Source organism: Excalfactoria chinensis, chromosome 3, assembly GCF_039878825.1.
Source record: "Excalfactoria chinensis isolate bCotChi1 chromosome 3, bCotChi1.hap2, whole genome shotgun sequence".
In the NCBI taxonomy this organism is placed as follows: domain Eukaryota; kingdom Metazoa; phylum Chordata; class Aves; order Galliformes; family Phasianidae; genus Excalfactoria; species Excalfactoria chinensis.
In genome coordinates this window covers 84,293,044-84,320,550 of record NC_092827.1, presented here as the reverse complement: position 1 = coordinate 84,320,550, position 27,507 = coordinate 84,293,044, and the positions used below count along the sequence as shown (strand labels likewise).

Below are 27,507 nucleotides of genomic sequence, written 5' to 3'. Positions count from 1 at the left end.
TGATCGTAGTGACTCATTAATAAATCTTTAATAAATAATACAACGTATGGAATGACAAGGATGTCAGGATATTTTGTGTTTGGAATTAACCTCCTTAAGAGAAGTCAAAAGATGAAAGCTGCTTATCTGGGTGTGACACTTGGCAGCTCTTGATAGAAATATAGACAGTAGTAGTATAAATCAAAGTATGATCCCCACGAAGCAAAGGAGGAGTTGGATGCTTTTGTTTTTCCCTACTAATGTTTCAGAACACTGCTTTGAAAGATGCTTCCACCACTAGGTTCAAAGTCAAGGAAACTCCATTTCCTACCCCTGTGTTTTCATGTTTTATGTTCAGAAGAATAAAATAACCAAATGTTTCTGAATCGTGGATTCAATCTCTGAAGAGTTAAATCTCTGCAACAACTGCAACATGTTCCACAACAACAACAAAGCTACAGAAAAAAACAAAGAGGATTCCAGCATCTCCAGAGGATTTCACATCAAATTTAAAAATTACACCTCGAACAAGAGTACAAAGTCTTCAGATTCCCTTAAAACACCACGCTAGGCACAGACTCAAAGAGTTTTCTACTTGTTTGCTCTGCAATGAACTCCTCTGACCAGCTGATGTTCTTGTCAGAGGCAACCACACTGAGGCCTTTTTTCGGCACACCTCTCAGCGGCTTCTGAGGAGCGTCTGGCAGCACATGAGCAATTCATGAGGAAATTCCAGTGTCAGAAGGGCCTGCTGCCAGGGCTCTGGGAAGAAGTGAGCAGGCTCTGAGCAGACTGCTGAGGCCAAAACACACACACACACACACACAGGTTATGCTGGGTTGCAGCTGCATATCCAGACCTGGCTCAGCCTTGGAGCAGACTAGCAACACACCTGGGCATCTCTGTCACTGTCACTGCCTGCATCGGAACCACTCTTATGCTCTTTCACTCAGATGCATGCTACATTCTGGCAGCACTTCAGACAGAGGAAGATTTGACAAACATCTCATGGGGTCAGAAAGACAGGCCAGATCTTCAGGCTTCTTAGCTCTAGGAACTGCAACTCAAGATATGGGAGTAAATTAGTTACAGTAAGTGCATACTGCCTGTGAGCAGCTGATCCAGATAAACAAAACCAAAGACTTTCCCTACTTCAGTTTTGGAATAAAAATTATCCAGCTACCATTATTGCTCCAGAATATTTAGTGTTGATGCTTCTAGTGACGAAGAGTAATAAAACCATTCAAAGACCACACCTTAAACTCTGAAATAATATATTAATGAATGAACTGTCAAAAAAGCATTTATGTAAGAGGATGTTCTATTTACAAAGGTCAACTTGCTCTTTAGGACAAGTGAAACCACTACTGGAAAAAATATACACATAGAAATGCCTCATCTTTCAACAGGCAGTTACAAATAATCCGCTTTGTTTAAGCTACTGGAAACTTTAAGACATCTGAAATTAGAAGTGTGTTCTGCATGCAGTTAGGATAGAATTGGACCTCAGTGCATCAATTCATGTCATTGCCAATGACGCACTCTTAGGCTCTTCTAAAACACCACAGCCTGGCTGTTACCTTAGCATCTCAAAAGGACATGGATCTTCATTAACAAGTTATCGTTTGATCTTCATTTTGCCACTAAAAAAGGACATCCTGATTGTCTCAGCAGGAGAGTCTGGTCTTGTCAAACTCGGCATCCTTTTCCCTGAGTTTTCTTTAGCTTTTTTGCTAGGCATGATCATCACCGGCTTGGCGTATTTACAAGTCCTTGGTCACACTCTTCCCATTATAAGGCAGAGTTCAGAAATTCAAGCAGCTCTGCACGGTTCCGGTCTCTCTGTGGAGCAGAAAAGCAGAGGCAATAGTTGAACAGACTTGTACTTGGTGGAGCAAGGCTGTATCTCTGCTTTCAGTGGGGCCTTGGCATGTGGGCACACTGCACAACAAACGTTACCGTGTTTGGTGAGGAGTTCCCTGGCTACACAATGGTGAGGCTGCTGGGAGGGCCCCAGGCAGCTGGGTATTACTGGCTACCAGACAGCTGAGAGTGCCTGGGAGAAGTGCAAGCAGTGAGTACCTACAAGAGATGCTAGAAGAGATAAGCTGTCTCTGCTGATATTTCATGGTGTATTTTCTAAGTGGCTCCCTGTGGAGGCTGCACTGGGTTGTCAGCATGTAGCTCACACAGCCTAGTCAGGAGGGAATTCACAAGCAGAACAGATGCAGTTTTCTGGTGTCTGAAGCAACACCAGCTGTACACACAGGAAGTCTTGTGCTCTGGGAAGTATTGCTTTTTCTACACATAAGCAGCAGCTTGCAGCAAAACAGAAAGGGAACCATGGATTTAGGTTCTTTCTTTACATCAGAGACAGCCCAAACAGCCAAAACAGTTGCTTTTCATCTTTGTAGAAATACAATTGATGAAACAATCACCAAATATTGAAATATTGTGACTAAGAGATATTGTTCAGTTCAGTGTGTTCATAACTGAGGTCACCGATCAAAAAAGCAAACATCAAGTATCTGACATCAAATGTTGCAGTTAGCAGGTTACTGGGATAAGGACAGCAAGGAACCTTAGTGCCACAGAAAGATGACAATGTATTTTTGATGAAATTGAATTTGGAATGCTTAGATTTATTCTGGCAACTATAGAACAAACTGTCATGGCTAAGTGAGAATCCACCAATCTGGATACTTCAGCACAATATCACTTCTTAACAAATATAGAAGCCCTCTGCAGATTTCTACGAGGTGTGGATGCTGCTGAAGAGAGAGAACGTACTCTGTCTGTTCTTGATATCCAGCTCCTTCAGTTCCTCAGCAAAAACATTTGACTACTTTGGTAGAATGCATAACATATGACCATATTATCTTTTTTCCTTCTCAATATAACGCCTACTCTTATGCTTGTTAGAAAACAGAGTAAGGCATCAATTACCACATTTGACCACCAGTGACTGGAAAAAGCTGAGGACGGTTAAAAAAAAGTGCAAGCTCAACAAACAGGAAAAGCCACAAACCAGCTCAACCTTATGGGCTGAAATTTTGAGAACCTGCATCAGCATCCTTTGGTTCACCTATTCACGCCTGGGTATTCCAAGACCGCTCATTTAACAAAGCCTGCCCAAAGAACGATCTTAAGTTTCTCAGACGGCACCAAGGCCACATTAAAAGCTTCATTCAATTTATAACCCGTAAGATCTACTCTTCTACGGAATACCACTATGAAGAAAATAAAAAGAGATGGTGCTTCCCATTAAGGACACACAGACTGTTTTAACTCTCACCTCTTTATCCTTCTTAGTCTTCTTTATTTTCATCTTAATTTTCTTTCCAGTTATCATGCTGTAGTTTTCATTCTTCTTTTTGTTTTTGAAGAACTAAAATAAAACCACACATGAGGAAAAATCCCCATAATTTTGGTTCATGTTACAAATCCTTATGAATCTTAAAGAAAATTATAGATTATAATCTTTCATACTTCCAAAGTGTCTAGAAAACAAAGATATGTTTCTATTTGTGTAGGAAAAATGGTGCAGTTATAAACGTTTTTATGAGATGACATGGTTTAAGTGAGAAATACAGTGGGAATTTCAGCTCATAGAAGCATACCTTAGAAAGCTGGACAGGTCCTGATTTTTCTTTCTTTTTCTTCTTTTCTTTCTTTTTCTTCATTTTGTTTTCTTTCTTTCTCTTCTGCAAGCATAAGACACATTCTGTAGCACTTACAGATTTGCAAAGGCAAAAAAAAGGAAACCCACAAGCAGCCTATCTGTGCCCTGGCTAACCAACAGAGCCACTGCTGCTTGTCCCTACCACTGCCAGTCCTGTATGAAATACACAGAAAATAAGCCAGCAAAGTCAGCAACCCTTTGGATCTCTGGAAACAGAAACAGCATTTTCCCTGATTCTCCCTTTTAACGCACATCTCATACATACAATCACTGAACAGCTGGTCCCATAAAAAGGCAAAAAAGGAAAATGACAGCACCGAGAATCTATGACTAACTATAAATGGCTTCTTCTGATGGAAATTCTATAAAGTTATGAAGGCTACTACTTATTTTCCTCAGTGGCTATGCCAAAGTCTAGTTGGGTGAGCAATTAGTGGCAAAAGGAACCACGCATTATTTCTCATTTGCTGTACAGTTTGGTGCATGTCAGCTTAACAGCTCACTTACTTTAACAGCTCGCTTCAGATTTACGCAGCCACAGCCAAAAGCATTCAGCATCCCATGATATTTAGTGCTACAGAAGTACAAAGAGCTATTTCCTGTTTGTTAACTACTGTTTTCTGTTAGAAAATGTTTACCTTTTTGTTGTGCTTTTCTTTTTTCCTTCTCTTGGATTTAGTTTTAGGAGAATCTGAAGAAAAAAGAAACTAAGTTTAGTATTCTGAAAAAGGCATTTGGTTTTAGAGATGAGGGATAGAAGAATGTAAAACAGAAAGAAAACGCTTTAATGTATCAGTAACAATTCAGATGAACCCTATGAAAAACAACGTATTAGCTTACTGCCATTTACTGGTCTTACATGGGAATCAGAAATCTCATTTATGTACTGATTACTTACACCAATATGTGACATTAATAGAGACAACATTTCTCTCTCTTTCTGCAGAAGTGCTTAAGAGACTGCAAGTGTCTGATACCCAGAGATACAGACTCACAGAGAAGGCAACATAAAGTACCACTGAAGCTGACAAATCGCTTGCAAACACCATCACTGTTAAAAGCGAAACTATTCCATGCTTCATTACAAAAAATAATGGGTGGAAAGGGGGGGGTAAAGTAGAAACTGTGAACTGATGGTGAGTTTTAGAGGTAACAACTGATATGTGAGGAATTTGATTTTGAAGCACAAGCTTTGACAACAGGAAGGTCAAACCCGGAAAGACAGTTCAACAGTCTGTCTGTCTTCCAACCAACTGCCTTCAAGCTGTCAGCTCTGCAGTTCCTTTGCAATTCCAAATGGAAGATAACATTATAGGAATATACCAGACCATAGCCAGGCTCACAGCTTAAAAATGTCCAGGGTATGGCTGCTCAAGCACCCTTTTTCTGTCCTAACAACAAATGCAGCTCAAGCACATCAGAAGAAACAATGAAAATGGTAATTCACTCTCACGGTAACGCCAGATAAACTTGGCAAGGGATACAAAGAATAAAGGATTCTACGGGTACATTAGCCAAAAAAGGAAGACTAAAGAGCATATACCACCTGTTGACAACAGGCATGGAGAAGGCTATGGTACTCAATCATCTTTTGCCCTCAGCTCTTACTGCAACCACTCTTCCCAAAAGCTCCAGCTTACCTCTGCTACTTGAAGATGACGACCTTGATGATGAATGTGACGGAGAAGAAGAAGTGGATGTAGTGCTAGAAGATGATGTGGATGAAACGGATGATGATCTGCTTCTGCTACGTTTTCTTTTTCTTTTCTCTTTTCCTTAGGAAGACACAAGGCAACAGTGACACACCGGCAAGTACCTACGGTCTACAGAAATGATTTCACAGAAATTAAACAGAACAAAGTGTGCCACAGTCTGTCATCATTAGCAAGGGACTACAGTAAGCATCACAGTTAAAGATGGCAGCTGGCACCATTGCACACACAGCACCGTGGCTCTGAAGCTGACCAGCTGTGCCTACCTCGGACCTTCATGTCCTCTGTGGAGGCTGCACTGTGCACTCTGCCTTTCTCATCCTTCTGGCTGTCCATACCTAGTGAGAGACAAAAGCACGGTCAAGAGCACCATCTCCTAAAGCCTCGGAAGGGAAAAGAAAGAGGAGTGTTGTGGTGAGAGAGGAAAGGCGAGAAGGCATCTAAGACCAACCCCGCCAGCACCCCCGCACAGCGCATCACACCACGGCGAAGCTAAAGTTTCGGCTTCCATCTTCGTGCCGCAGGAAGCTGTGCCGAGACCCCGTCTGTGTGTCATCTGCGAAGAACGCGACGTCAGCTTCAATGCGTGTCAAAACACTTATCGCCAAAGTGGCCGCCGTGAAAGCCGCCAGGTGCGTTACGAGGCCACGTTCCGCTAGAGCGAGGAGCGATCCCCGGGCTACACGGCCTCGAGGCCGCCGGGACGGCCCCTACCGAAGGACCCCGCTCCCCGCCGCCATTTCCTGCGGCGGCCCCGCTCGCAGACCCCGACGCAGCCCCACACTTACCGGACCGGCCGCAGCGGCAGCGCAGGGCCGCCCCAGGCTCGGCGGTGACCCGGAAGGGCTGCAGGCGGCCGGGGGCGGGAGGAGGTGCTCCCCGGCCCGGCAGCGCGTCACGGCCCGCCCGGCAGCACGCTGAGCGCCGCGCACCGCCCACAGCGCCGCCCGTCCGCCGACGTGATGCAACGCACTCTGGAAAGCTGGTAACGTTATTTATTCGAACCCCGCTTTTGCGTATACAGTTATGACGTTTGGCTAGAAAAATGCCTGCGTTGTAGTAAGAGATACTCGGTTACAAACAGTAACTACATAAAAGTACACCGCGTGCTGATGTAGAGCACGCTTTTGGTTGTTTACCCGGTACGACGTTATTGAAAGGTTTTTCGGTATCTATCATGCAACAACAAAACCCTTCCCCAGTACTCATGCTAGACAACGTTTGGGGATGAGATGAAATTTAAAACGCAGTTCACAAGTAGTAAAAATCGCTGAAAATCTTGACACAAAACTCAACTACTGTAACAAAAGAAACCGAACTGGTTTCAGATCGCCCTAGAAAAGAAGTAGTTTTCGCAGTGGATTCATTATAAAACAGGCAGTACTCCAACAGGGACGTTTCCGTCGCCCAGGGTGAGTCATTTGTGCTTCAGAATCTTAACAGGAATGCTCATGGCAAAAAGGTGAAGCCAACACAGGCACAGCCTGCCTAAAGCTGAGCACGCTTCCAGCACTGGCCCGGCAGCACACTAACACACACCCACACCACTACGCCATCACCAACTCAACAACTAGAAATGGACTTCTAATAACACTTAGCTCTTCTCATGCTCAAAACTCTTCACAAACATTGAAATAGTCCTAACACTTCCGCAAGTATTATTATCCCCATTTTATACTTGGGGTGTGGAGGCAGAGAGGTCTGTTATTCATCCAGATACAGAGTGAGTCCTTTCCATCCTACTTCAGTTCTCCAGGGTCTTTAGCCTTTCATTTTACTTCACACACTGGACAGTCCAAGGCCCTGCGGCTGACACCACTCAGTTATACCTTTAAAAGTATCAGTCAATACGAAGTCCACGGCAGTGGCTCAGAATCCATATCCCACAGTATCTTTCAAACAAGCTTCCTCTTTCTGTAACAAAAAGCTTTAAGGACACGAGGCCCACTTGTCTCCACTACATGGAGTGTAAAGTCAGTCATGGTGGTGATCCGAAAGAACAAAATCGGACCTTTATCATCTCTCTGGTCACTATGAAAACCTTTATGTGCCCATCAGATGCAGACGTGGTGCAACACAAAGGACTTTGGATGAAAAACCTCCAGGTGTGCTACCTTACTGTGATGTACAGATTGCTAAGGCTTCTCCCCCACTCCACCTCCAAAGCTGAAAATATTTGTCTGATTTACATTCTAGAAACTGCCTGGAAAAGGAAATGCCTATAGCAGTGAGCTTCCAGATATAAAATATGGGTATTTTGCCTTCATCTTAGTGTCAGTCACCAAACCATATTGTATCATTCTGCACAGAAGTGTCGTTTTCCATTTTGCCATGTTCGCTATCTTGAATTTTCTACCTTATACCTTAATGGGTCTGTGCCCCATTTTGGTTTTTATCCTGCTTGATTTACTCTAAAATCCAGCTTGATTTCATGCCATCCTTTTCAGAAGCTGCAGCTTTATTCTGCCAGTGAGCTGCAGGAGCAGTGGATAAAATCTTGCTGTTTCACTACCTGATCTGTAAGGGATGAGACACAAAAATTCTGTCACTTCTAATAACAAAGTGATGGAGTGTGCAAAATTACTTCCATCTTCCAAGCACCCAAAAGACTTTTAAAAGGCACTGTGTGTTCTTTGCTTCTTGTTGCTTGGTGCCTGATCTTGGCGTTCTTAGTGTGTCTCCAATAAAATGCCATTGTTCCCTTGCAATATGGAGAGAACTTAGGATAAAAGTGAAGACCTTCCTAAGTATTTGATAGTTAGCGGTAATTGCTCAGCAGCTCTCACTCCTTATAACAAATGCTCAAGCTGCACTACTCATGAGACCGAAGTTCCAACAGGAACTTCATTCCCTCGTCTATTTCCCCCTTCATTCCCCAGATTCCAAATTTCTAGGGAGAACAGTGCATGTTATCTGAGGTGTTTCCCAAACAGATAACCAGAGCTCCTCCTGCCACCTTGTAGAGCTGGTAGGTCAAAGGAGTGCACCTGGAAGGGCAAACAGAAGAATTTTGTCCCCTTTCTTCCAAAAGGAAGAGCTGGCAGCTGAGTATCTTATGGCCATATCCTGAGAGGTGAGAAGGACGTGCGGCTACTTTTGACCTCAGGTGGGGACTGTGGATGTTGATCACCAGTGGAAATCAGTCCCAAGGCACTAGGCAGGAATGAAAAAGATGTTACCACAGCCATTTTATGGCCCTCTGTACAGCTGAAATATCAGGCTAGAAAAATAAGAGGCATTGGTATCGTGCTCTGGAATTCCTGGTAAAAAATACTTCAACAAAAAAAAGTTTTCAAGATCCCTGACAAGTGTCTGGCTGAACCCCTTTCTCGCTGCTTCAGAAATCCAGGAGATTGAGGGCTCACGATACATTGATTCAAACGAGCTAATATTGAAATGGTTCAATTTCAGACAAGCGAAATGTGCATTGGTGTGAGTAGTGGAGCCCACAGGCCTGCCTGGGCTCCCAACAGCTTATAGGAGGATTTTCATCCTAAGTCACTAGTCCTGTGATGTGAGCCAAGCATTCACACCCAGACCTTACTGAGCCAAGTCAAAGCACTGGATTGAATGCATGTTCACATCAGACTGGGCTCACAGCTGCCTTGAAGCTGCAGGCTTGGAAAAAAAAAAGGTTAAAAAACAAAGGCTGATGTCTTGGCAATTCACTAACTGTCACGTGGTCCAAAAGCCTTTAAACACATCAGTAGCTGACGGGTGGCAATTCGCTATTGCATGGCTCGTGGTCACCAAGAAGGCATTCCATAAAAATTAAAGCAGTCACACTGATGGGATACTTTTTTTCTTCACAATTCCTCCAGATCAGTTAAATCCACAACTACTTTCAAAAACAGAGTGTCATCTCTGACATAGGTATTCTTTGTGCTCTCCAGAACTGTGTGTGGCACAAAGCGTGGACAACCAGAGGCAATATTCATTTCTCCATCGGGTCTTTTGAAACTGCTGCTATTGGGGTCAGCTCTAAAGACTTCCACAATGTGATTTTTTTTCCCAGTTTGGTCCAAAAGCATAAGCGTAACTTTCTGCTTGAAGGGCCATGGCAGCAGTGAGTCAAACTCGCCTCTCATGACAACGAAGTAGAGCGAGACATGCGTTCCCTTGCCTGAGCCATCCCCATTCAGATAGGCTCTGGCACACAGCCTGTACCCACAGCGGCTGGTGTAGAAGGGCTGGCTGAAGATGGAGAGGACACGACCTTCCACTGCTTCTTTTTTCTTCATCTTATAGTCTGTGATTTTCCAAATTAATTTCCCGTTGTAGCACGTGCCTTCCAAAAGCTTAAACCGCTCTTCGTTTTTATTGAGCTGTGCTTTGTGAATGTTGATCTGGAGATCATGTTTGCTGGACTGACTTTCCAAAACAGCTGGGAAGAAGTAAAATAAAACTATCAGACATTGGATACAAAGAGCAGCCAGGCTTGAGCTGACAATATGGAAGAACAGTACCGAGTACAGACTGTTAGCTGCAGCTGTTAACCTTTTTTTTCTTCCAATTCTAATTGCAGCAGGTAGCTGAATAAGGAAAAACGCTAACTGCAAGCCAGATTTAGTGTCTGACTAGGGACATGACAACTGCTACCACCACAGTGCCCCAGCCTCACCAAACCCAGCACTTTGTCCCTGCTGTGCCTCAGGAATTCTGGAATTGGGCCCTCTGGGGTAGGGAAGATGGGAGGATGTTTGTAGCATGTACTACCACAGGTTGGTCATAGAAAGCCCGGAGAGGAGAACCCTTTTTGGCTAAGAGTTGCAACTAACTGACTGCAGTACCAGAGCCTCTACTTTGCCACCACAACATCAGCAAAGACCCCAAACCCATGCAGAAAAGAAGGAAGTCCCAACATACCTAAGCGTTGATCATATGTCTCCATAAGGGCAATCTTCTGTTTTACATTTTCAATTGTGTCAAACAGAGGTCTCAAGTCTAATTTACTTTGTTGCTGGTTTGCCATCTGTATTAGCTGTTTCACCTGCGATTCCAGTCGTGCAGACTTATCCAGATGACTGGCAAGAGCCTTACAGTCAGTGCCATAGAAAGAAGGTGGGAAGCAGGGACAAGAACATTTACAGAATCAGCCATTTCATTGGAAATAAAAATATCTTTAACATGTGAGCAATACCAACTACACAGTGCAATCAGAAGTACTCTGCTGCCTTAGGGATGTGTTCAAATCATCCATTTTTTGGCATTTACCAGCTGAGAAGCCATCCCTCAATTCACATCATTGCATACTGCTTTATTTCATCCAACTGATGATTTAAACTCACACCTTCCTATTTTCCATGGGGGTCTGGCCATGAGGATTTTATACAGTGCTTTTTGCCTCAATTATATATCCAAACTTCTTTATTGGTTACAACACAATACTGTAACTGTAAAAAAGAAGAGCTTGGGATGTGTCTGGGAGACAGTATTTGTTACTGTCTTGCTATTGATGACAACCGGGTAAACGTGCTTTATTCTACGTGGTTTAAACTGCAAGAATGCCATTGGCCAAAAAGGTAAAAACCAGTGTGCCACTCACCTGTGTGCTTACCATCAAATTGCTGTTTTTACCAAACAGTTGTGTAAACTGCCTGAATTCTTTCTCACACTTTTTAACAGCCTCTGCCAGCTGCTGGATTTTAATCTCTTTACATTCCAGGCTCTTGTACAGGTCAGATATCTACAGGTGGAAAAATACAGAGTAAAAGCTCTACACACAACCAAAATGCACAGGTATTAAATTAAAACATGTTATGGTACAGGAGAAAGTAGAAAAGTTTATGGTGTAAAACCTCTAACTTAGGTGGATAATTCAAAAATCAGGGATATCGAATACTGACATCTCCGCATCTTAAGTCTGACTTGTTATTGCCCAGCTTGCAAAGTGAGATTTTTATAAGCCAGCGTTAAGTTGGAAGTAGGCAGGAAGCTCTGCACTGCTCTGTGCCACCTCTGCAGAGGGGACAACTTGAGCACCCCGAGGCTCCTTTTCAATACAATCTGACTGGCCCCTGAAACCTTCAAATGCTCCATCCACAAACTTAGCATCAGTTGTAAGAAGTCAAAAGCAAGTAATGTAAGTGATGGCAACAAGGCTCCCATTGTGCTTGATGGGGAATACACATGCCTGAGCACAGACAAGTTTCCAGCTAACTGCCTGACTTCACTAGAAGAGCATATTCTGACTTCCGAGGTAAGCAAGGACAATACAAACAGTCTTTTTAGAATGCAGCCGAGCTGTAACACACAGCAAATTCAAAATCTCATATAATCTTCCAAGCTGCCAAGAACTGTTGAAGAGCATTCATTAAATACAACTTACTTGTTCTTCCAATCTGGAATTCTTGTTTAAAATCTGCAGCATGTGTTCCCTCAGGGCGCTGTTTTCGTGTTCAGCAAGTTTCCCTCTTTTCACCTTAGTGAAGTAGAAAGGGAATAAAAGAACAAAGCAATCAGACACAGATTTTTGAAGCTGGTGGGTAAAAAATTTGTTGATGTCTAGATTTAAAACATCCCCTCTGTGCACTGGAAGTGAGGGAATGACAGTCCTGGTTCTCTGCTGTAGCATCTTATTAGAAATGGTTGTAAAAGAACTAAAAATGGTTATCTTAATTAACTACTCTGATTGGTTTGGGAGACAAATTCCTAGTATAAGCAATAATCTATAAAACATTACCTTTATAAGACAGCCATACTGTTTATATGGGCAGTCCACTTCAGTCTCAGGACACACAGTATGATGCTTTTCAATCTGCATATATTAACAAAGAAACTTGCAATGAAATAAAGATTGAGTAACTTGTTGCACTGATAAAAATCTAAGTACCTGCATAGGGGGTGAATAGAGGCCAATGCCATGACTACATAAAGAGGAAAGTGAATATTCAGAGTCAATAAGCAAGACGGGTATCTTCCCATACTGCAACACCAGTGCTTTGCAGTGACCCAACGCCTCACTTGTCAGATGGGACATACATCACATTTAGGAGCAACCAAAGAAAGTACTTAGAGTGATGAAGTTTTATTGGTGAGAGCCAATGTAGTCTGTGATGTGAGTTTTTCAGTTCTCAGAGAAGTGTGCAAATTGCTGAATTGCTGCATGTGAAAACAATCCTCGTACCTCCTTTTTCAGAATGATCTGTGAGCAGTTTTGGAGACAGGGCATGGGATAATCAGGACAGTCATTTTCCTCATGATTCTGGGAAAGAAGAAAAACAAGGCAGTGGTTTGCATTTTTGTAAAGCAGCATACCTAGAAGTTATTAATTCTGGCATGCAAAAAGTAATCACAAACATACACACACAAGCCCCACATCATGTTTCTAAGAGAGCAGAAGTAACTGGTATTAGTTAAAGCATGCTCATTTTCATTAAGCTTTCTCCTTCAGCTACTCAGCCAAGCTTTGTTTCATGAGTGGTGAAATACCACTGCAACGCTGGAAATGTTTCACTCAGCAATATTAAGAGGCAAATGTATGTATGGATTGTAGGCAGCATGTTATAATCTTACCTTTATGTTCACTAACACCACATACTTGTTACAGTACTGACAAATTTCTTCTCGAAATTTACAGTGCTGACTCAAATGATCTTTCAGATCTTTCCGAAGGATTTGATCACAGCATCCATCATTAGTGCATTGCACACTTTCAAACAAACACTGCTGAAGATGTTCCTGCAATGCATAAAAGCAAATTAAACCCCAGTCTGACACACAGCTGTCACGGCTCTTGGCTTTCGCTGGCCTCAGGCTCTGCTGAGCAGCAAGGCGGTGAGGTTAGGCTGAGCACCAACCTGCTCACCTGTCTTGGGTCTCTCTCCCCAGTTTCACATCACCCTGCACAGACTTCTGATGCAAGTTATCCTTGCTGTCTTTGTAATACTTAAGTTCCCATATCATTATTTTCTCACTATTATTTAGAAAGCCTTCAGTACAGACCTCCTGAACTTGCAAAATGACAGATGTATTCACAGCAATATAAAGCAAATGGTTCTTATCAAACAAATAAGGCACAGCTGCTATAAGCTTACAGCCATGACATAGTATTTGTTACCCGGTGTATAGCTAAGTCATAGATTATGTACCCAAGCCACGTTGCTACAGTGACAAAAGTCTGAAGATAACCACTGAAATTTAGCTTGTGACACGCAAAGTTCACATGAAAATCAAGGGCTTAAAATGTGATTGAGCCAACTAACCTGATACCGCCCCAGAATTATTTTTGAATTGCAGTCAGGGAAGTTTTTGCAGAACACGTACAAGTTGAGAACTTCTCTTTTACAACAGTTGTCTTTGAACACCTGTAAAGGAATGGAATGGCAATAATGCTCAGACACCCTGTCTTTAGACTCAGAGAAACAGCTGTGTAAGCAGAAGCAAGTGAGCGCCCTGAGCAAACTTCCAGTCTTATTTAGGGATCTTCCTACACAGAGCATTATACATCTGCTCTGTGCTGAACTGCAGTCATAAGATTTCCACAGGGCAGCAGACAGTGAGTGAAAAACAGAATCACAAAGACGGTCTGATTACAATTTTGTCTGAGGAGCAGAAGAGGGAGGAGACATTTCACTGGGAAATTCATTCGGCAGGATCAAGTAGGCAGCGTACTTTCAAGCCTTGGCACACAAATAAGAACAGATGAACCCATTACAAAATTCAGGTGGATTGCAAAATAAGCAGCATGAACTTGCTTTATGGGTAAAATAACCTATAAAAATCCACCATGAAAATATCAAAAGATGTGGGAAGATTTAGGACTTTGTGAAACTATTTGACGGTTTGCTGGAAATACAGAGGACTAACCTGAAATAACTTCAGAATGCAAAGTGTAAAAGAAAGCTTTAGCTATACATCCAAATCTTTTTCTCTCCACTTGCAATCAGCATCGCTTCGTAAGACAAAAACTGCACCACCTCTGGGGATGAAAAGACTCAGATCTGCCTTGTACTCAGCTGTCCTGCTTCTTTTCATGCAGGTGGTCACTGCGTGCACAGCCACTTACCTCGTGCATTTTTATTGTTTCTTTGTCGACAGGACAGGTGGGTACTGCGTTCAGTCCTCTAGATTAAAAGGAGAGTTGTGTTATTCCACAGAAGATTTGATTCACTTTCCAAGATTGGGCTATGCTAGAATCAAACTGGCATGGATAATGGAGCAGTGACTTTCAGTTTGTGGTCACCAAAATTGTAGAGGACAGCTGTATCAGCTGAACATTCAGAATTCCGTGAACCCTGATGGTATCTCCCCAGGGCGCCGAGGTGGGTGTTGTAGGTGAATCCCTCTCAACAACCTAATTAAGGTCATGGGGATCTGGAGAGGCTCCTGTTGGCTGGAAGCTGCACATTATTATACTCAGCTGCAAATAGGGCAGGAGGAAAAGACCTGGGAAACTACAGACCTGTTGGCCTAACCTGGAAAAGCTGTGGAGAAGATTGTCCTGGGGGATATGGGAAGGCATTTGGAGAACAAAGCTGTTATCAGGCAGTCAGTATGGGTTCATCAAAAGAAAGCCTAGCATGAATAATTTGAGGGCACAAATTCTTGATCCATCCTAAATTTCCTACATTTTAGTCACTTGTAATTTAAGTCAGAGGTGGTTTAACAAGTTAAATCTTATCTGCTGTTCCTGTGTCAAAGTGATATTTTCCTTGATGTGAATCAACAAAACCTCATACCTAGAACTTACATAATAATAAAGTGTGGAAGGAATGTGGCTTGTCTACATCCCATTCACCTGGGGTACCATAAGAATCAAAAAGCACTTTGAAAAGGCTTTGATCCAGCAGCTACATAGCCACGGTCTGCTTGGAGCTCTGGGAGGTTATTAAGCTGCAACAGTGAACTTATAACAGAAAGCACAGTTTGTCCTATAACTGATAGTAAGAGGACTTTTAAATTAAGGGGGATCTTGTCACTCTCTGGCCATCTGCTTCTTACAAATGTCATATCTGAAAAAATCTCCTTGTGTGCATTAAGCTGGTACCAAGAACATGAAATATTAAAAATATATATATAAAACTGTAGATACAGTAAGGAGTTTGTACTAACCGCAAAGTGAGAATGCACTGCTGGCAAAACCTGTGCCCACATCCTGTCTGGTGGGGATTGTGAAGGACTGAATGGCAGTAGGCACACTTGTAACGATCTTCTAAGGTTTCCACAAACTTGTAGTGAGTGTCGGGTTCGAAGTCCAGAGAAACAGCATTAGCAGAGTTCTGGCGCGTAAAGATGCCCGAGACACCAGTGAGCTCGTCACAGGCCATGGAAACTGTGCTGGAAAATCAGACATGGGAAGAATCTTGTTAAACACTCACCATCAGCCACCTCACCTCCGCTATAGCCTACGGCAGGCTGCCATCTGTCTGAGGGTCTCAGTTTGCAGAAGAGTCCAACAGATTTCAGGGAAACATGGCATCAAGCATGGAAGTAAAACAGGATGCTCAGAGGACCCCAAGATGATGCTTATATGACAAGTGCTAAAACACACATTGGAAAGAAAATCAGGATTTGAGAACTATTCCCCAGAACAGGGAATTTTTTTCTCAATTTTCTTGCAGGAATTGTCAGTCTAAAAGAACCACCAAAATTTAAAGCAGGCACATGTGGGGAAAGCAGAGGCCAAGTGCTGACCGTAAGGTCTGCCAGGAAAGTCTGTGCTTAACGTGGAACCCTCCCACACAGTATCACAAATTCACTGCACTGGTGCAAACAAGATAGCTTTGTGGTTGAGGGCCAGGAGTACACACATACACAAAAAGAAACAAGAGTAAAGGGATTTTACCTTCAGTTTAGGTGTTAAAAGACCCAAAGCCTTTTATCTTGTCATCCTTCTTTTTCCAGATGATCATTCATTTATAGCAGTGGACTATAATCTCATTTTTTCCAAAATTGTACTTAATTCTATGTCAGTTCTTGGCTATATTAACCTCGCCTGCAAGGAAAAAAAAAGGAAGACTGCAATCAGAAGCATGTCATAAGTTTTTTGCTCAGCCTATAAGAGCTCAGACACAGCAGATGAATGCAACCTTAGTTTTCTAATAGGAAAAAACCAGCAACGCCTGTTTCCATCTCTAACAGTCACAAACCTTGGGATTTGCCACAGGTCCCGTCAATCTTACAGTACTTTGGTGCAAGTAGACCAAGACCTCAAGCTGCTCAGCTATTTCTTGTAGCTTTGCAGTCAGAAGACATTTGTACCTACAGCACAGCTCAGCTGCCACAACCGTGTTTTCTTAAATGTAACTCAAGTGTTTGATCTTCTGGTCCGTACCTCATTACTGACAGCACAAAACCACAACTCACTGTGGAGGTACTACTGAGTTTCACAGCAGTACTTGAGTATGCTGTTTCCCCTCTGGGTGCATCAGCATCCTCCCTGCCAGCCACCTGAGTCACTTTTGCTGGCAGTGGCACCTCGCTAGGACCTGACTCAGCTCCTGTAAGGTCACCGAGGGTGTCTGCTGAAGCATGGCTGACACATCACCACAACAACCCCACAGGTGGCACTGAGCAGCACTGATACAAGGCATATCCCATTCAACTGAGGGCTGTTGGCCACTGTTTAGTGGTGAAGATGGCACAGCACAGAGCTTGAAAGGTCATGGAGCAACTGGGGCTCAGAAAGCAAATTTCTCTACTGCTCAAAATCTTGTGCTGGACCAGGAAATCCTGCAGGTCAGAGGGAGCAGATGACTTGAAAGCAAGCCAGTCTGCTCACTGTGGACCTCACACACATCTACCAGCCTGCAGGACTGCACACTGATTGCATTGCCTGACCCTTTCTCCTTGGATAACAGGGTGTTCTCCAAGGAGCACAATTACTCTGGTGCTCCTTAAGGAGCAATTTTATTTCCCTTTTTCCCACTTGGGATGCCAGGAGGCAGCCTGAGGGGTTACTAGCAGCACAGCTTCCATCACAAGTGAGCAATGGCCACCTTGACCTGTGCAGCATGCTGGCCTATCTCCTGCAAACTCAGCACTCATTGAGAACCCCAGAAAACATCTCATTCTTTCGCTTATGAATGCTCCTTCTCATCTATGTGACATGCAATTTTTCCAGTCCTGTCACACTTCAGGACTTGTACCTTCTGTCATCGTGGATTCAGCAAGTTGATGCCACAATGTGTAATACACACACACACATACAAATCCATGGTTACCAGCTTCTTCCTTTCAGGGCCTACCCTGAAAGCCATCCCAGGCACAGCTGGCTCAGGTTTGCTACCATCACCAGCCATTGTATGACTGCTGTGGGACGTGCAGCCGCTGCTGTGAAGAACAGGGCCATGTGATGCACACAGGCCAGGAGGGCTCTATGAGGGCCTTGGGGCTGATGCTGCCCCTACCAGGCTTAGCGGCTTCCCGCCATTTCCTGGTGCAGCCCTCCAGCTGTAGGTCAGCTCTTCCCACAGGTTTGGGACTGAGGTGCTGGGGGTAACACAAAACAGAGGCACTTCACTTTGCCACACACCAAAGCTGGAGTGGAGTCTGCTTGAATCAATGTGGTTTGGTGTGGGACAAGCCCCAAGAAGCCAGAGGTCATGGCTGGGTGACAGACCCACTGGTGGCCAACGCTTAGCGCGAGGTGACGTATTTCCACTACTGTCACAGCCGCCCCAGGCTGGCTGCAGGAGCCCTTCAGTCCCTCCTGGCCTCCACTGCCCACGCCCATGCATTCTGAGTTAACATCAGTGGGAAACCATGAGGGGAAAAAATGCTTTTTGTGCTCACCCGCCTGCTGCTGGTTGACTGCATCAACTTCCTGCTTACGCCAGGGCCCAGCCCACGCCACCGCCGAGGTGTGCTTTCACTTCTGCCTGCTCCCAGCTGCCAAAAACGTGAGGGCATCCTCTATTATGTGAGTGACGAGTGTTCCTGTCTTGCGTGTGAATGGCAGAGCTGAACAGAACTCTGCACCTTGAGAAGCAGCTGGAGTCACCAGTAGCTAAGCCTATGTAGTATAGAGAGCTACCAAAGAGTGGGAACTCGATGTCAGCACAGCACAAATAGCTCACAGCTGGGCTCCCACCTTGCTTGCAGCCCTGCCCCTACCTACTCCAACAGCAGAATGCTTCTGAAACAACATTTTTATCTAACAGTTGAATGCAGATGCATATCTCACTAGCAATAACACAGTGAAGAAACTTCATAACATAAAGTTTCTTTATCTAGCTTTAACTACCACCACATCAGATGAAGCCCAACCATTTCCTACTATCTTACTGCTCAGAAGTGGGGTAAGACACAAGCAGAACCTAAGAAGACGAATCAACATGAGCCTGACTTGCTGTCATACAGCAATTATAACCATGTGCAACAATGATGCTGAACTAATGTGGATTGATTAACATTTTTTAGCCATGAACTGACTGCACACAGAAAAACACTTGCATTATGTGGTAGTTCTTTTTTTAAGACAGTATGTTTTTCCTCTTTTCTCTCACATGAAGGTTCCCAAGAGAGGTTAATCACATTGCCAAGTGAGCTACAAGCACATGAGCCACTACAGCAAGCTGCAGCACCCAAACATCCAGGAGAGCCAATGCAACACACAGGCACTGAACACCACCAAGTCTTTTAAACTGAGAAAGGTAAGCGTGAACTACTGGACAAAAAAACATAGGATGCTTGATCCTGCTGCTTAGCAGATAGGGGACCTGCTACTGGCTGAGAGCACAGTTTCAGTTGGGTTCATTGTGTAAGGGAAGATAGTGCTCAGCTATGCTCCAGGGTTGGGGTGCTGCTCACCATGATTACTTCTTTCCCTACCACGATTCCATGAAATATATTTAATAGGGCATGAAAAAAAAAAAAAAAAAAGTTATATACCTGTATTCCTATGCTCTAGTTCCAGTTAGGCTCTATTCCTTTGCCCCAAGGCAAAGGAACAGAGCTTAGAAGGCCTTAGAAGATGCCCCATCCCTCCCATTGGAGATTACCTACCTTACCAGAATGGGAAACCTGTTTAAGTCAGGATTTGGAAAGTTTTCTAGAAGTCAGTATACTTCAGAGGTCTAAGATCAGTTCATTTCCATGGAAGCCGACTGACAGAAATACGGTGGAAAGGAACATGCCTTGCACTAAGAAGACTCTCTCCAAGCTGCCTTATAAACTAGGAAGATTGGCTGCCTCCAGGATTTTTGAAATAAAATAACCAAGTCATATGATTTATTAGTAATATAAGGCTTCACTATGAAAACTTTGAATTTTGGGGACAGCAAGCATATGCTCCAACTCGCAACATACACAGCTAAACAATCTGCTAAAGGACTATTGTAGATGTCTATACATATTAAAATGCATACCTATCGAAGATGCAGCAGATTACATTGAGTCACGGAGGAAAAAAAGAGAGCAGGTGATGCTGCCTGATATCACTGCTGGATCATCACCACTCCTCCCAGCCCAAGGGAGAGTTAGAATATTTTGACTGCTGACAACAAAACGTGCTAGCAAAGTCTCTGCAGGCGAGAAGGACCCTGGCTGCATTTCTTGAAGCCTCCCAGCAGAGGTTAAAGAGAAGGATCCAGCAGAATCACCACTGAGATACACATGGCTTCACTCAGCAGCAAATCAACCCCAAGAGTTGGTTTGCTTGCTTAAAAATCACAGTGCAGTGCAGTGACCAACTGGCATCCCGGAGAAAGTGCTTCTAACAGCAGCAGTTTCAGAACTTCCTCTAAGGCCCCACAGAGCCTGCTGCTGCAGAGGGCAGCAGAATCCAATTAGATTTTGTTTGCATGGAGACAATGTTACCCAATTCAAACTCCAGCATTACCTTATTCCACAAGCTTACAGTAAACAGTAAAACTTTACTACACACTTTACTACTACACTCAGGCAGCTAGTAAAGTGTATCTGGTGCTGAATAGCTTCAGTTTTATGACCAATTTTGCTTATTTGCTACATCTGCTATTTTCCCTGGATTTCCTAATCGTGAATTAATTAATTTTGTATTATCAGTAAAACTCTCTCTACGTCTAACCAACACAATATTAAGTTACATTAGTATGGACTTATGTCTTAAAATAATTGTGTTCACAGCTGGAACTTCATTTTCTTCCTAACGCTACTGGGAAGCCACATGCAAGAGTCATTAAAAAAGAGAAACCAACTAATGAAGCTACTTTATAATCTAGTCATTTAAAAAACACACACACATGAGAAAAAAAAAAAACAAACCAAAAAATCAAGAGAAACCCCCACACACCCCAGAATCCCCACATTTTCTGAATAGCTATGCTGCAAGTTAGTAAATAATGATGGTCACAAGAAAACATTGTGCAGATCGTTCTCTATCAGACCACTCTGCCCCAGAACTGAACAGTTCTTTCATTTGTCAGTCAGTTCTACACTCCTGTATCAATACGTAGATGATTTACCACCATCTCGATCCCCCTCAGCACTCCATGCACTTGCAGACCTCTCTGCTTGCAGCCCCATGCTGCTGTCAGCTCAGCGGGGGAGCTCAGCTCCAGACAGCTTTCAGGCTCTGAAGCCCTCTACTACAACCATGTGGCACTCACACACCCCCTATAGCAGCCAGCACCTAAGCAGCTGCTTACAGATGACAAATAATTCTAACAGCATTAGATTTCTGCCATCATTACTGAGACATGTTTTAGTAGAACTGTACCTGAAATCTGCAGCCGATCCTCAGCGAGAAGAAAATGAGAGAGCGAGCGTGCACGAGTGTGAGCTTTGTGGTTAAAACAACAGTACGAGCATTTTAAATCAGCAAGAGAGTGGAAATCCCCTGGTGTAGCGTTGAAAAGATCATGTCTAAAAATGTTTCAAAAGTGTTAGGACAGGAGCAAGCCATCTAAAAGCATTTTCCCTTGCAGCTTTGGTATACTGATTGCAGGATTCGCTCTTTGGAGCAACATAATGTTACCAAGAACATTTCGCACAGATTTAGTTCAGGATGCAGAGTCTTCATATTGATAACATCACTTTCACGGGAGCACTGAGTGGCATGTCTAAAGGGAAAACAAATGGTCAAGAGCAAGCTCAGGAGGCTGGAAGGAAAGCCAACACACAGGGTTGCCAGATCCATCCCTACAGCAGGAGTCTCTGTGGGCACGAGCAGGTCTGCTCACTGCAGGAAGCTGAGGGACTGCTCATGAAGGAAATGGCACTGTTGAGCCACAGCTATCACAGGAACTCACACTGGAGGCTGCATGGACATCTTACATTTAAAACAGAACTTTCCAACTGTTATGAAAACAGATGTTTATATTTGGATTTGTGATAGCCAAAGCCACCATACACTCTCTTTATTTCTGAGCCTGAAGTTAATTGCTTATGCAAGACTCCTAGCAGCCTCCATCCCTGCAGTCCCTGTGGACGCTGACCTTGTTTCCCTGGATCAATACACGCTTCCCTTCCTGCAGTGCCAAAGGCTCCATCTCTAATCCCACTCCTTCTTCTGCTCTGCTCCCTGCCTGGCTTCCTGGTCTCTTCTTCCTTTATTCTGTACGTTAACAAAGAATACGGTCAGCTTGAGTACTGGTCAGCTTGTTCAGTTCAATGAGCCCCTAATTAAACCAAGTAATAACAATTTCCCTTCCTCCTCTCAAAGTAAGGCATCTTGTTTTCTAGATAAGCAATAATTTTCAGTACTCTTGTTATTTAAAATAGAAGTATTCAAAAAAAAAAAAAAAAAAAGCTTCTCTTCTGTCTTGCAGCAAATGCCACACGTTCTCTTTAGCCTTTTTCCTTTAATTAAGCCTGCTCACGGAGCATTTCTAATCTTGTTCAATCTCAGTCTCCGCTCCCAGGAGGATTTTAGACTACTGCATGCTTTTCTGAACCATCCCTAAAGCCCAGGAACAGACAAGTTATCACTGAAGCTGGTACAGCGCTGGCAGAGAGAAAGGCGTCTATTTGAAGGCATGCTTCTTTTTTATGGGATCAATTAAACTGATCCAAGTTGCATTTCTAGACACAGCCTAAGATCAATTCTATGGCTAAACCTTATAGAACAGAAAATACTCTTTTGTTCTTGCAGTGAATTCACATCCTTAGGATACATCTTGATCAAGCAGAATGCCTGCAGATTGACAATGGATGAGCAAAATAACCCCAACATGGGTTCCCCTTAAAACCATCAACTCTGGAGGCAGTGCTCATCCAGCCAACGCCATGAGGCAGCACTGCAGAGAGTACAGTGTCTGTGAGCACAACTCCAGGAAGCGCCATCTGCTTCTGGGAAGCTTTGGGGAAAACCCCAAATGGAGAAGTTGAGTAGGAGAAGGATCTTCATTTTAAACAGTCTCACTCAGCAGATGAGTAGAAAGCAATAGTCCGGGGCTGTTGTTCTTCAGCACCCCTCCATTTCCTGCAGTGCTTAGTGCAGTGCAGAAGACCCTGGCAGGAGGAACTATCAGTAAGCTTAAAGCGTGCACAGTGGGATGATGGAAGAGAAAAGACAGACAGGAACAGCATTTAAGGAAAGAAACAAACACACGAGAACCACATAAAGAAACAAAGGGTACTGAAATATGTAACAAAAAAGAGTGGAGAACAAGACAATCAACTACACTTTCTTTCTTGAGGTGTTCTGGAACCAAAGTGAAGTCTTCACATTTCCTAACAAACAGTACAGACCACACCTGTTGCAGGACTAAGTCCAAGGGGTTACTTCTCCTTCCCAATAGTTTGGGCACAAACTATCCAGGACATAAATTGGTTTGACTTCAGTTGGTGCATCCATTAATACCTAATCAAGGCACAAGACAGTTTAATTTACCACGCACTCAACCAATCTTAATGTATGATTTAATCAGCACAGGTTAATATACCTTTCAGTATATCCTATGGTTATCTATCTGCTTTACTAGGATAAGCTCAAATTCTGCTAAGCTCACCACGACACAGGAGGTTTTGGCAGGCCACCTATTTCTTCTCAGACACTCAGTAGTTTCAGGGCTTAGAAATGCCCTTCAGCTCAACTGCAGGAATTCAAGAGCTCAGTGGATTGTGCTTAGATGCACATATATGTCTGATGACATATGGACACATTTTCTGGCCTATTATGAGGTAATTGCTATGTCAGAAACAACTGGTACCAGTGACTTCACGACCTTGCTGCTGGGAAAGTGATGACAGTGAGGATTATCATCACTGTCTTTTCTTAAAAATGAGAAAGGGGAACAGACATGTTCTTAAGAAGTCCTGATGAGATCAAGCATGACACAATGGAGATTTACAGAGTTACAAACAGGTGGCAGGGCTTTCACAGGGCCCAATATCAGGAAAGATGCCATGTAAGAAGGATGCTAACACACCCAGGGTGACACCCAGCCCTCCTCCTGCTGCTGGCTGTTTTACCTTTATTGCTCCCAGCAGTGAACAACATCACTGGGCTTATAGCCTTCAAGGTGTGTCTCAGGCGTCACCAAGATCGATGTTGGTAATTCCTCTGGGAAGAATGGCCATGGCATGAGGTTTAATGTCAGTGACAAAGAAACAAACTAACAGACAAGGTTTGCTGGTCTTTTTTTCATTACGGATAGCACCCAATAGTCTTGCTGGATACGTTCACTTGAATTTGTGATCTAATGACCATTTATATCTGCTGTCTCCAGGACAACATTAAGAACTGATACCTGGGATTTTGCTTTCATATTCAGTAAGGGCCACACTCCAATTTCAAGTGCATGGATTCGTTGTTGGTTTAGGGCAGAAACTCTGCACCCAAAACGGACACGTGGCCTCTGAGCAGAGGTGAAAAGCCATAGAACTGACAAATGATGAGATCTTGTGCATCTCATAGTGACCACTTCAGGCAAAACTGCTCTGCAGGTTGTTCCTCTCACTGAGGTTTGTTTAGCCACTATTGGCTTTATGTAATAACAGCTTCTCAGTATTATCTTCTGCAAAATAAGGACACAGCAGCATACCTGCTCTTAGAGAACCCCATTTGAAAATGTTGATATACTGCAAATACAAACTCTCTTTAAGAGTTCCCCACACAAATGCACTTAGCTACAAAGCACTGTGTGCAGTCCCATATAAAAACCACTGCACTTTGGGGTGCTGAGAGTTTCTCACACGCTTATTTAATTATTGTAAAACTGAGATGTAGAGGCTATGGAAATTTTTTGCTGCATTTTTTTTTTAATTAATAATATCACAGAATCACACAGAATGCATGACTCAAGTTTCCTTACCTTCCTGAGCTGCTATACACCAGGGTAAAGAGGTTAGCCTCTTTGCTGGGCTGAGGGAAGGAGGTGGAACAACTGCATGTACAACCCAAAGAGCGCAGATAACAGAGGGACTTACAGTGTGAACATCAACTCTTCGTGGTCACAAGCCAAGAAACTTGAGCAGGACCAGCAAATAAAAGGTTCTTCTGCAAATCAAGGCACAGACCCAAGGGGACACAGGACATGTCAGCACGCTGCTCCTGGCAGGCTGCTAAACACTGGAGAACAGAATGCAAGATGACAGAAAATAACATTGCAGCTGTCACCAGCACTTTCAAGATCAAGAGCCCAACAAATGTTTTAATTCATACAGACTGTGGAGGACCAGAAAGAGAAATGCTCTCTCCACAGCCTACTATTAACTGAGGATAAATAACACCCACCTATGTATAATCAAAAGGCCAGAAAAAGAATCCAAAAAGATACAGGCCTACAGGTTATTTTAAAGAAAGGACACAAATAAAGCCTGGGAGATCAAGCACCCAACAAGTCTGTAGCTGACTGACATTAAAATGATTTGGCAAAGTTACCCAAAAGTGTTCAGCACAAAACAAATAGCCTGATCTATTTGGGACCAGAGAATGGGCAGAGAATGGACTGAGCAGCCCTGAGGAGATGGAGTTCTGGGTACTGGTGGACAAAAACTTGATGTGAGCTGGCACTATGTGCTTGCAGCCCTGGGCTGCATCAAAAGCAGTGTGACCAGCAGGTCAGGGAAGTCACTGCCCTTGTCTGCTCTGCTCCTTTGAAGCCCCACCTGCACTACTGTGTCCTGTCCTGGGATCTCAGTACAGGAAGGATGGAGAGCTGCTGGAATTGGTCCAGAGGAGGGTGTGAAAAGTATGAGAGGGCTGGAGCACTTCTGCAAAGAGAGGCTGAGGGAGCTGGGCTTGTTTAGCTTGGAGAAGGTTACGGAGAGACCTCACTGCAGCCTTTCAGTACCTAAAGAGGCCTACGGGAAAGCTGAGAAGGGGCTTTTTAGCAGGGAGCATAGTAATAGGACAAAGGTAACAGCTTTATACTAAAAGAAGGGAGATTTAGATGAGTTGTCAGGAAGAAATTCTTCACTCGGAGGGCAGTGAGGCACTGACAGAGCTGCCCAGAGAAGCTGTGGGTGCCCCATCCTTAGAAACATTCAAGGCCAGGTTGGATGGGTGCCCTGATCCAGTGGGAGGCATCCCTGCCGCTGCTGGGGCTTGGAATTGGATGGGCTTTGAAGTCCCTTCCAACCTAAAGCATTCTGTGATCTTTCACCCTGACCCATAGCTCTCCACGTTGAAGGCCTTGCAGAACTGTGCTCCTGTCTTCAATATAGTGTTTAGCAAGTATGCGGGTAAAATAAAGAGCTGTGTGGCTTCTGTTCTTTGCATTCATTGGAAACTCCTTTTATCAAAGTTTCCAATAAGAGCTTTCCAGTTTGAAAACCTTTCCCCCTCTGGATGACACTTCTCATTCTCTCCAAACTCTCTCATGCTTCAGTGCATCTTCCCACCACCCCTGCAGCGTCTGTGAGAGCCACAAGCTTTCTTTTCTTCCTTCCTGTCTTGACTTATCTCTTGGCAGTTAATACCTTGAGCCAAAGCTTCCTGCCAGCTGCTCACAAGTTCACCAGACTGCTGCAGGCTGTCTTCCTGCAGAGATGAGCTCCAGCTATTCCAGCATCCGTGCTGGGGATCGTAGAATTGCTGGAGTTGGACTGGGTGACCTTCAAGGGTACCTTCCAACTCCCCTGCAATGAATAGGGACACTTACAACTCTATCAGATGCTCAGACCCCCTCCAGCCCAATCTTTAGCGTCTTTAGGGTTGGGGCATCTACTTCCTCTCTGGGTAACCTGCTCAAGTGCCTCACCACCCTGACTGTAAGAGACTTGTTAATATCCAGTCTAAGGAAGTGGACCACCTCCTGCACAGTCCCTCCTACCCACATCCAGCCTGGACTACATGTGGGCCCATTACCCTCATCCCTCTCTCTCGGGCTTAAAGAATTAAAGCTGCACAGTTTCATCAGCTCTGTTTCATATCTCCATATGATGCAGCATGTCTTGTGTGCTTGTGCACTTGCTCATGCCCTCCCCATCCGCCTGCTTTCCAAACATTGCTTTTAAATATAGGTGGTACTTAACTCAGCCATCCCGCACCCACAGATGATATTTCCTAGCCACAGCTACGACCACATCACCTCTCTGCCCATCCCTCCACTCGCTCATTACACCAGAACCGCACAGCATCGTTAAGGTTGGAAAAGACCACTGGAACCATCCGGCCCATCCCCCGCCACGCCGCTAACCGTGTCCCTCGGTGCCACATTGTCTTGAACCCCTCGAGGCGCGGTGACTCCACCGCCTCCCCGGGCAGCCCTGACCTCCTTCTCCCCCTCCACGTACCCGAACCCACCTCTCCCACCACCCGTCCCCTCCGCCGCCGTAGCTGTGCCGGCTTCACGTCGGACCGCTCCTCGCGGGCCACACCCGCTCCCAAAGCGCCCACCGCGGAGGGCAGCCCGCCCCCAGGAGCGGCACGGGTAGAAGCGGCCCTCCCGCCCCGCGCCTCCCGGACCCGCTCCCCGCGCCGCCTTCGCCCCCCGCGGCACCTGCCGGGCCCGGCCCTCCTCCCCGTCGCACCTGAGCCGGAGCTCGCTGCCCGCCGGGCCAGGGCGGCGGAGGGAGGTGCGGGGCGCGGCTCAGCGCTGGGGGAAGCGCGGGCGGGGAGGCGCAAGCGCCGCCGCTTTCGGTTTCATGGCAACCCCGGGGCGGGGAGACAGCCCGAGGCGGCGGGGGCTGCGGGGCGGCCCGGGGCGGCGTAGCGCTGCTGCGGCTGGAGCGGGGGGGCGGGACGGTGGGGAATGGCGCGTGGGGTCGGCTCCTCCTGCTGCCGAAATTAAGCGTACGGCTGTTATTATTTATAGGAATGCCCCG

General features: G+C 44.6%; 2 protein-coding genes across 5 annotated transcripts; both read right to left on the bottom strand.

The window, feature by feature from the left end:
- Positions 1 to 1,249: 1,249 nt before the first annotated feature.
- LOC140249939 (uncharacterized) lies at positions 1,250 to 7,355 on the bottom strand. The gene is made up of 8 exons (XM_072332215.1): positions 7,322 to 7,355; positions 6,162 to 6,422; positions 5,640 to 5,711; positions 5,302 to 5,436; positions 4,300 to 4,352; positions 3,600 to 3,683; positions 3,275 to 3,367; positions 1,250 to 1,821 (listed from the first exon to the last, which is right to left on the bottom strand). Exons 1-8 carry the CDS (start codon positions 7,353 to 7,355, stop codon positions 1,771 to 1,773), a joined length of 783 nt encoding a protein of 260 aa, XP_072188316.1. The 3' UTR covers positions 1,250 to 1,770.
- Positions 6,353 to 27,280, bottom strand: TRAF5 (TNF receptor associated factor 5). Of its 4 annotated transcripts, none has more exons than XM_072333346.1 (13): positions 27,214 to 27,280; positions 24,667 to 24,808; positions 16,160 to 16,309; positions 15,427 to 15,651; positions 14,381 to 14,438; positions 13,578 to 13,679; positions 12,889 to 13,053; positions 12,500 to 12,577; positions 12,056 to 12,130; positions 11,702 to 11,794; positions 10,919 to 11,059; positions 10,240 to 10,408; positions 6,353 to 9,757 (listed from the first exon to the last, which is right to left on the bottom strand). In XM_072333346.1, exons 4-13 carry the CDS (start codon positions 15,639 to 15,641, stop codon positions 9,180 to 9,182), a joined length of 1,674 nt encoding a protein of 557 aa, XP_072189447.1. In that variant the 5' UTR covers positions 15,642 to 15,651; positions 16,160 to 16,309; positions 24,667 to 24,808; positions 27,214 to 27,280; the 3' UTR covers positions 6,353 to 9,179. The 4 variants fall into 4 exon arrangements, with proteins under 4 accessions (XP_072189447.1, XP_072189449.1, XP_072189450.1 ...); XM_072333348.1 differs by lacking the exon at positions 27,214 to 27,280 and adding an exon at positions 26,161 to 26,291 and having other exon boundaries at positions 6,360 to 9,757; XM_072333349.1 differs by lacking the exon at positions 27,214 to 27,280 and having other exon boundaries at positions 6,360 to 9,757; positions 24,667 to 24,912.
- Positions 27,281 to 27,507: the final 227 nt, after the last annotated feature.

What these genes read in the sequence shown, in the direction of transcription:
- LOC140249939 (XM_072332215.1), bottom strand. Translation starts at nt 7,355, where the DNA reads ATGACTGACTTTACACTCCATGTAGTGGAGACAA. An exon ending in AAGAAAAGCACAACAAAAAG is followed by an intron (nt 3,684 to 4,299) that starts GTAAACATTTTC and finishes TTATGCTTGCAG; the next exon opens with AAGAGAAAGAAAGAAAACAA. An exon ending in GACCTGTCCAGCTTTCTAAG is followed by an intron (nt 3,368 to 3,599) that starts GTATGCTTCTAT and finishes GTTTTATTTTAG; the next exon opens with TTCTTCAAAAACAAAAAGAA.
- TRAF5 (XM_072333346.1), bottom strand. Translation starts at nt 15,641, where the DNA reads ATGGCCTGTGACGAGCTCACTGGTGTCTCGGGCATCTTTACGCGCCAG. An exon ending in TAATTCTGGGGCGGTATCAG is followed by an intron (nt 13,054 to 13,577) that starts GTTAGTTGGCTC and finishes TATGCATTGCAG; the next exon opens with GAACATCTTCAGCAGTGTTT. An exon ending in AGATCATTCTGAAAAAGGAG is followed by an intron (nt 12,131 to 12,499) that starts GTACGAGGATTG and finishes TAATATATGCAG; the next exon opens with ATTGAAAAGCATCATACTGT.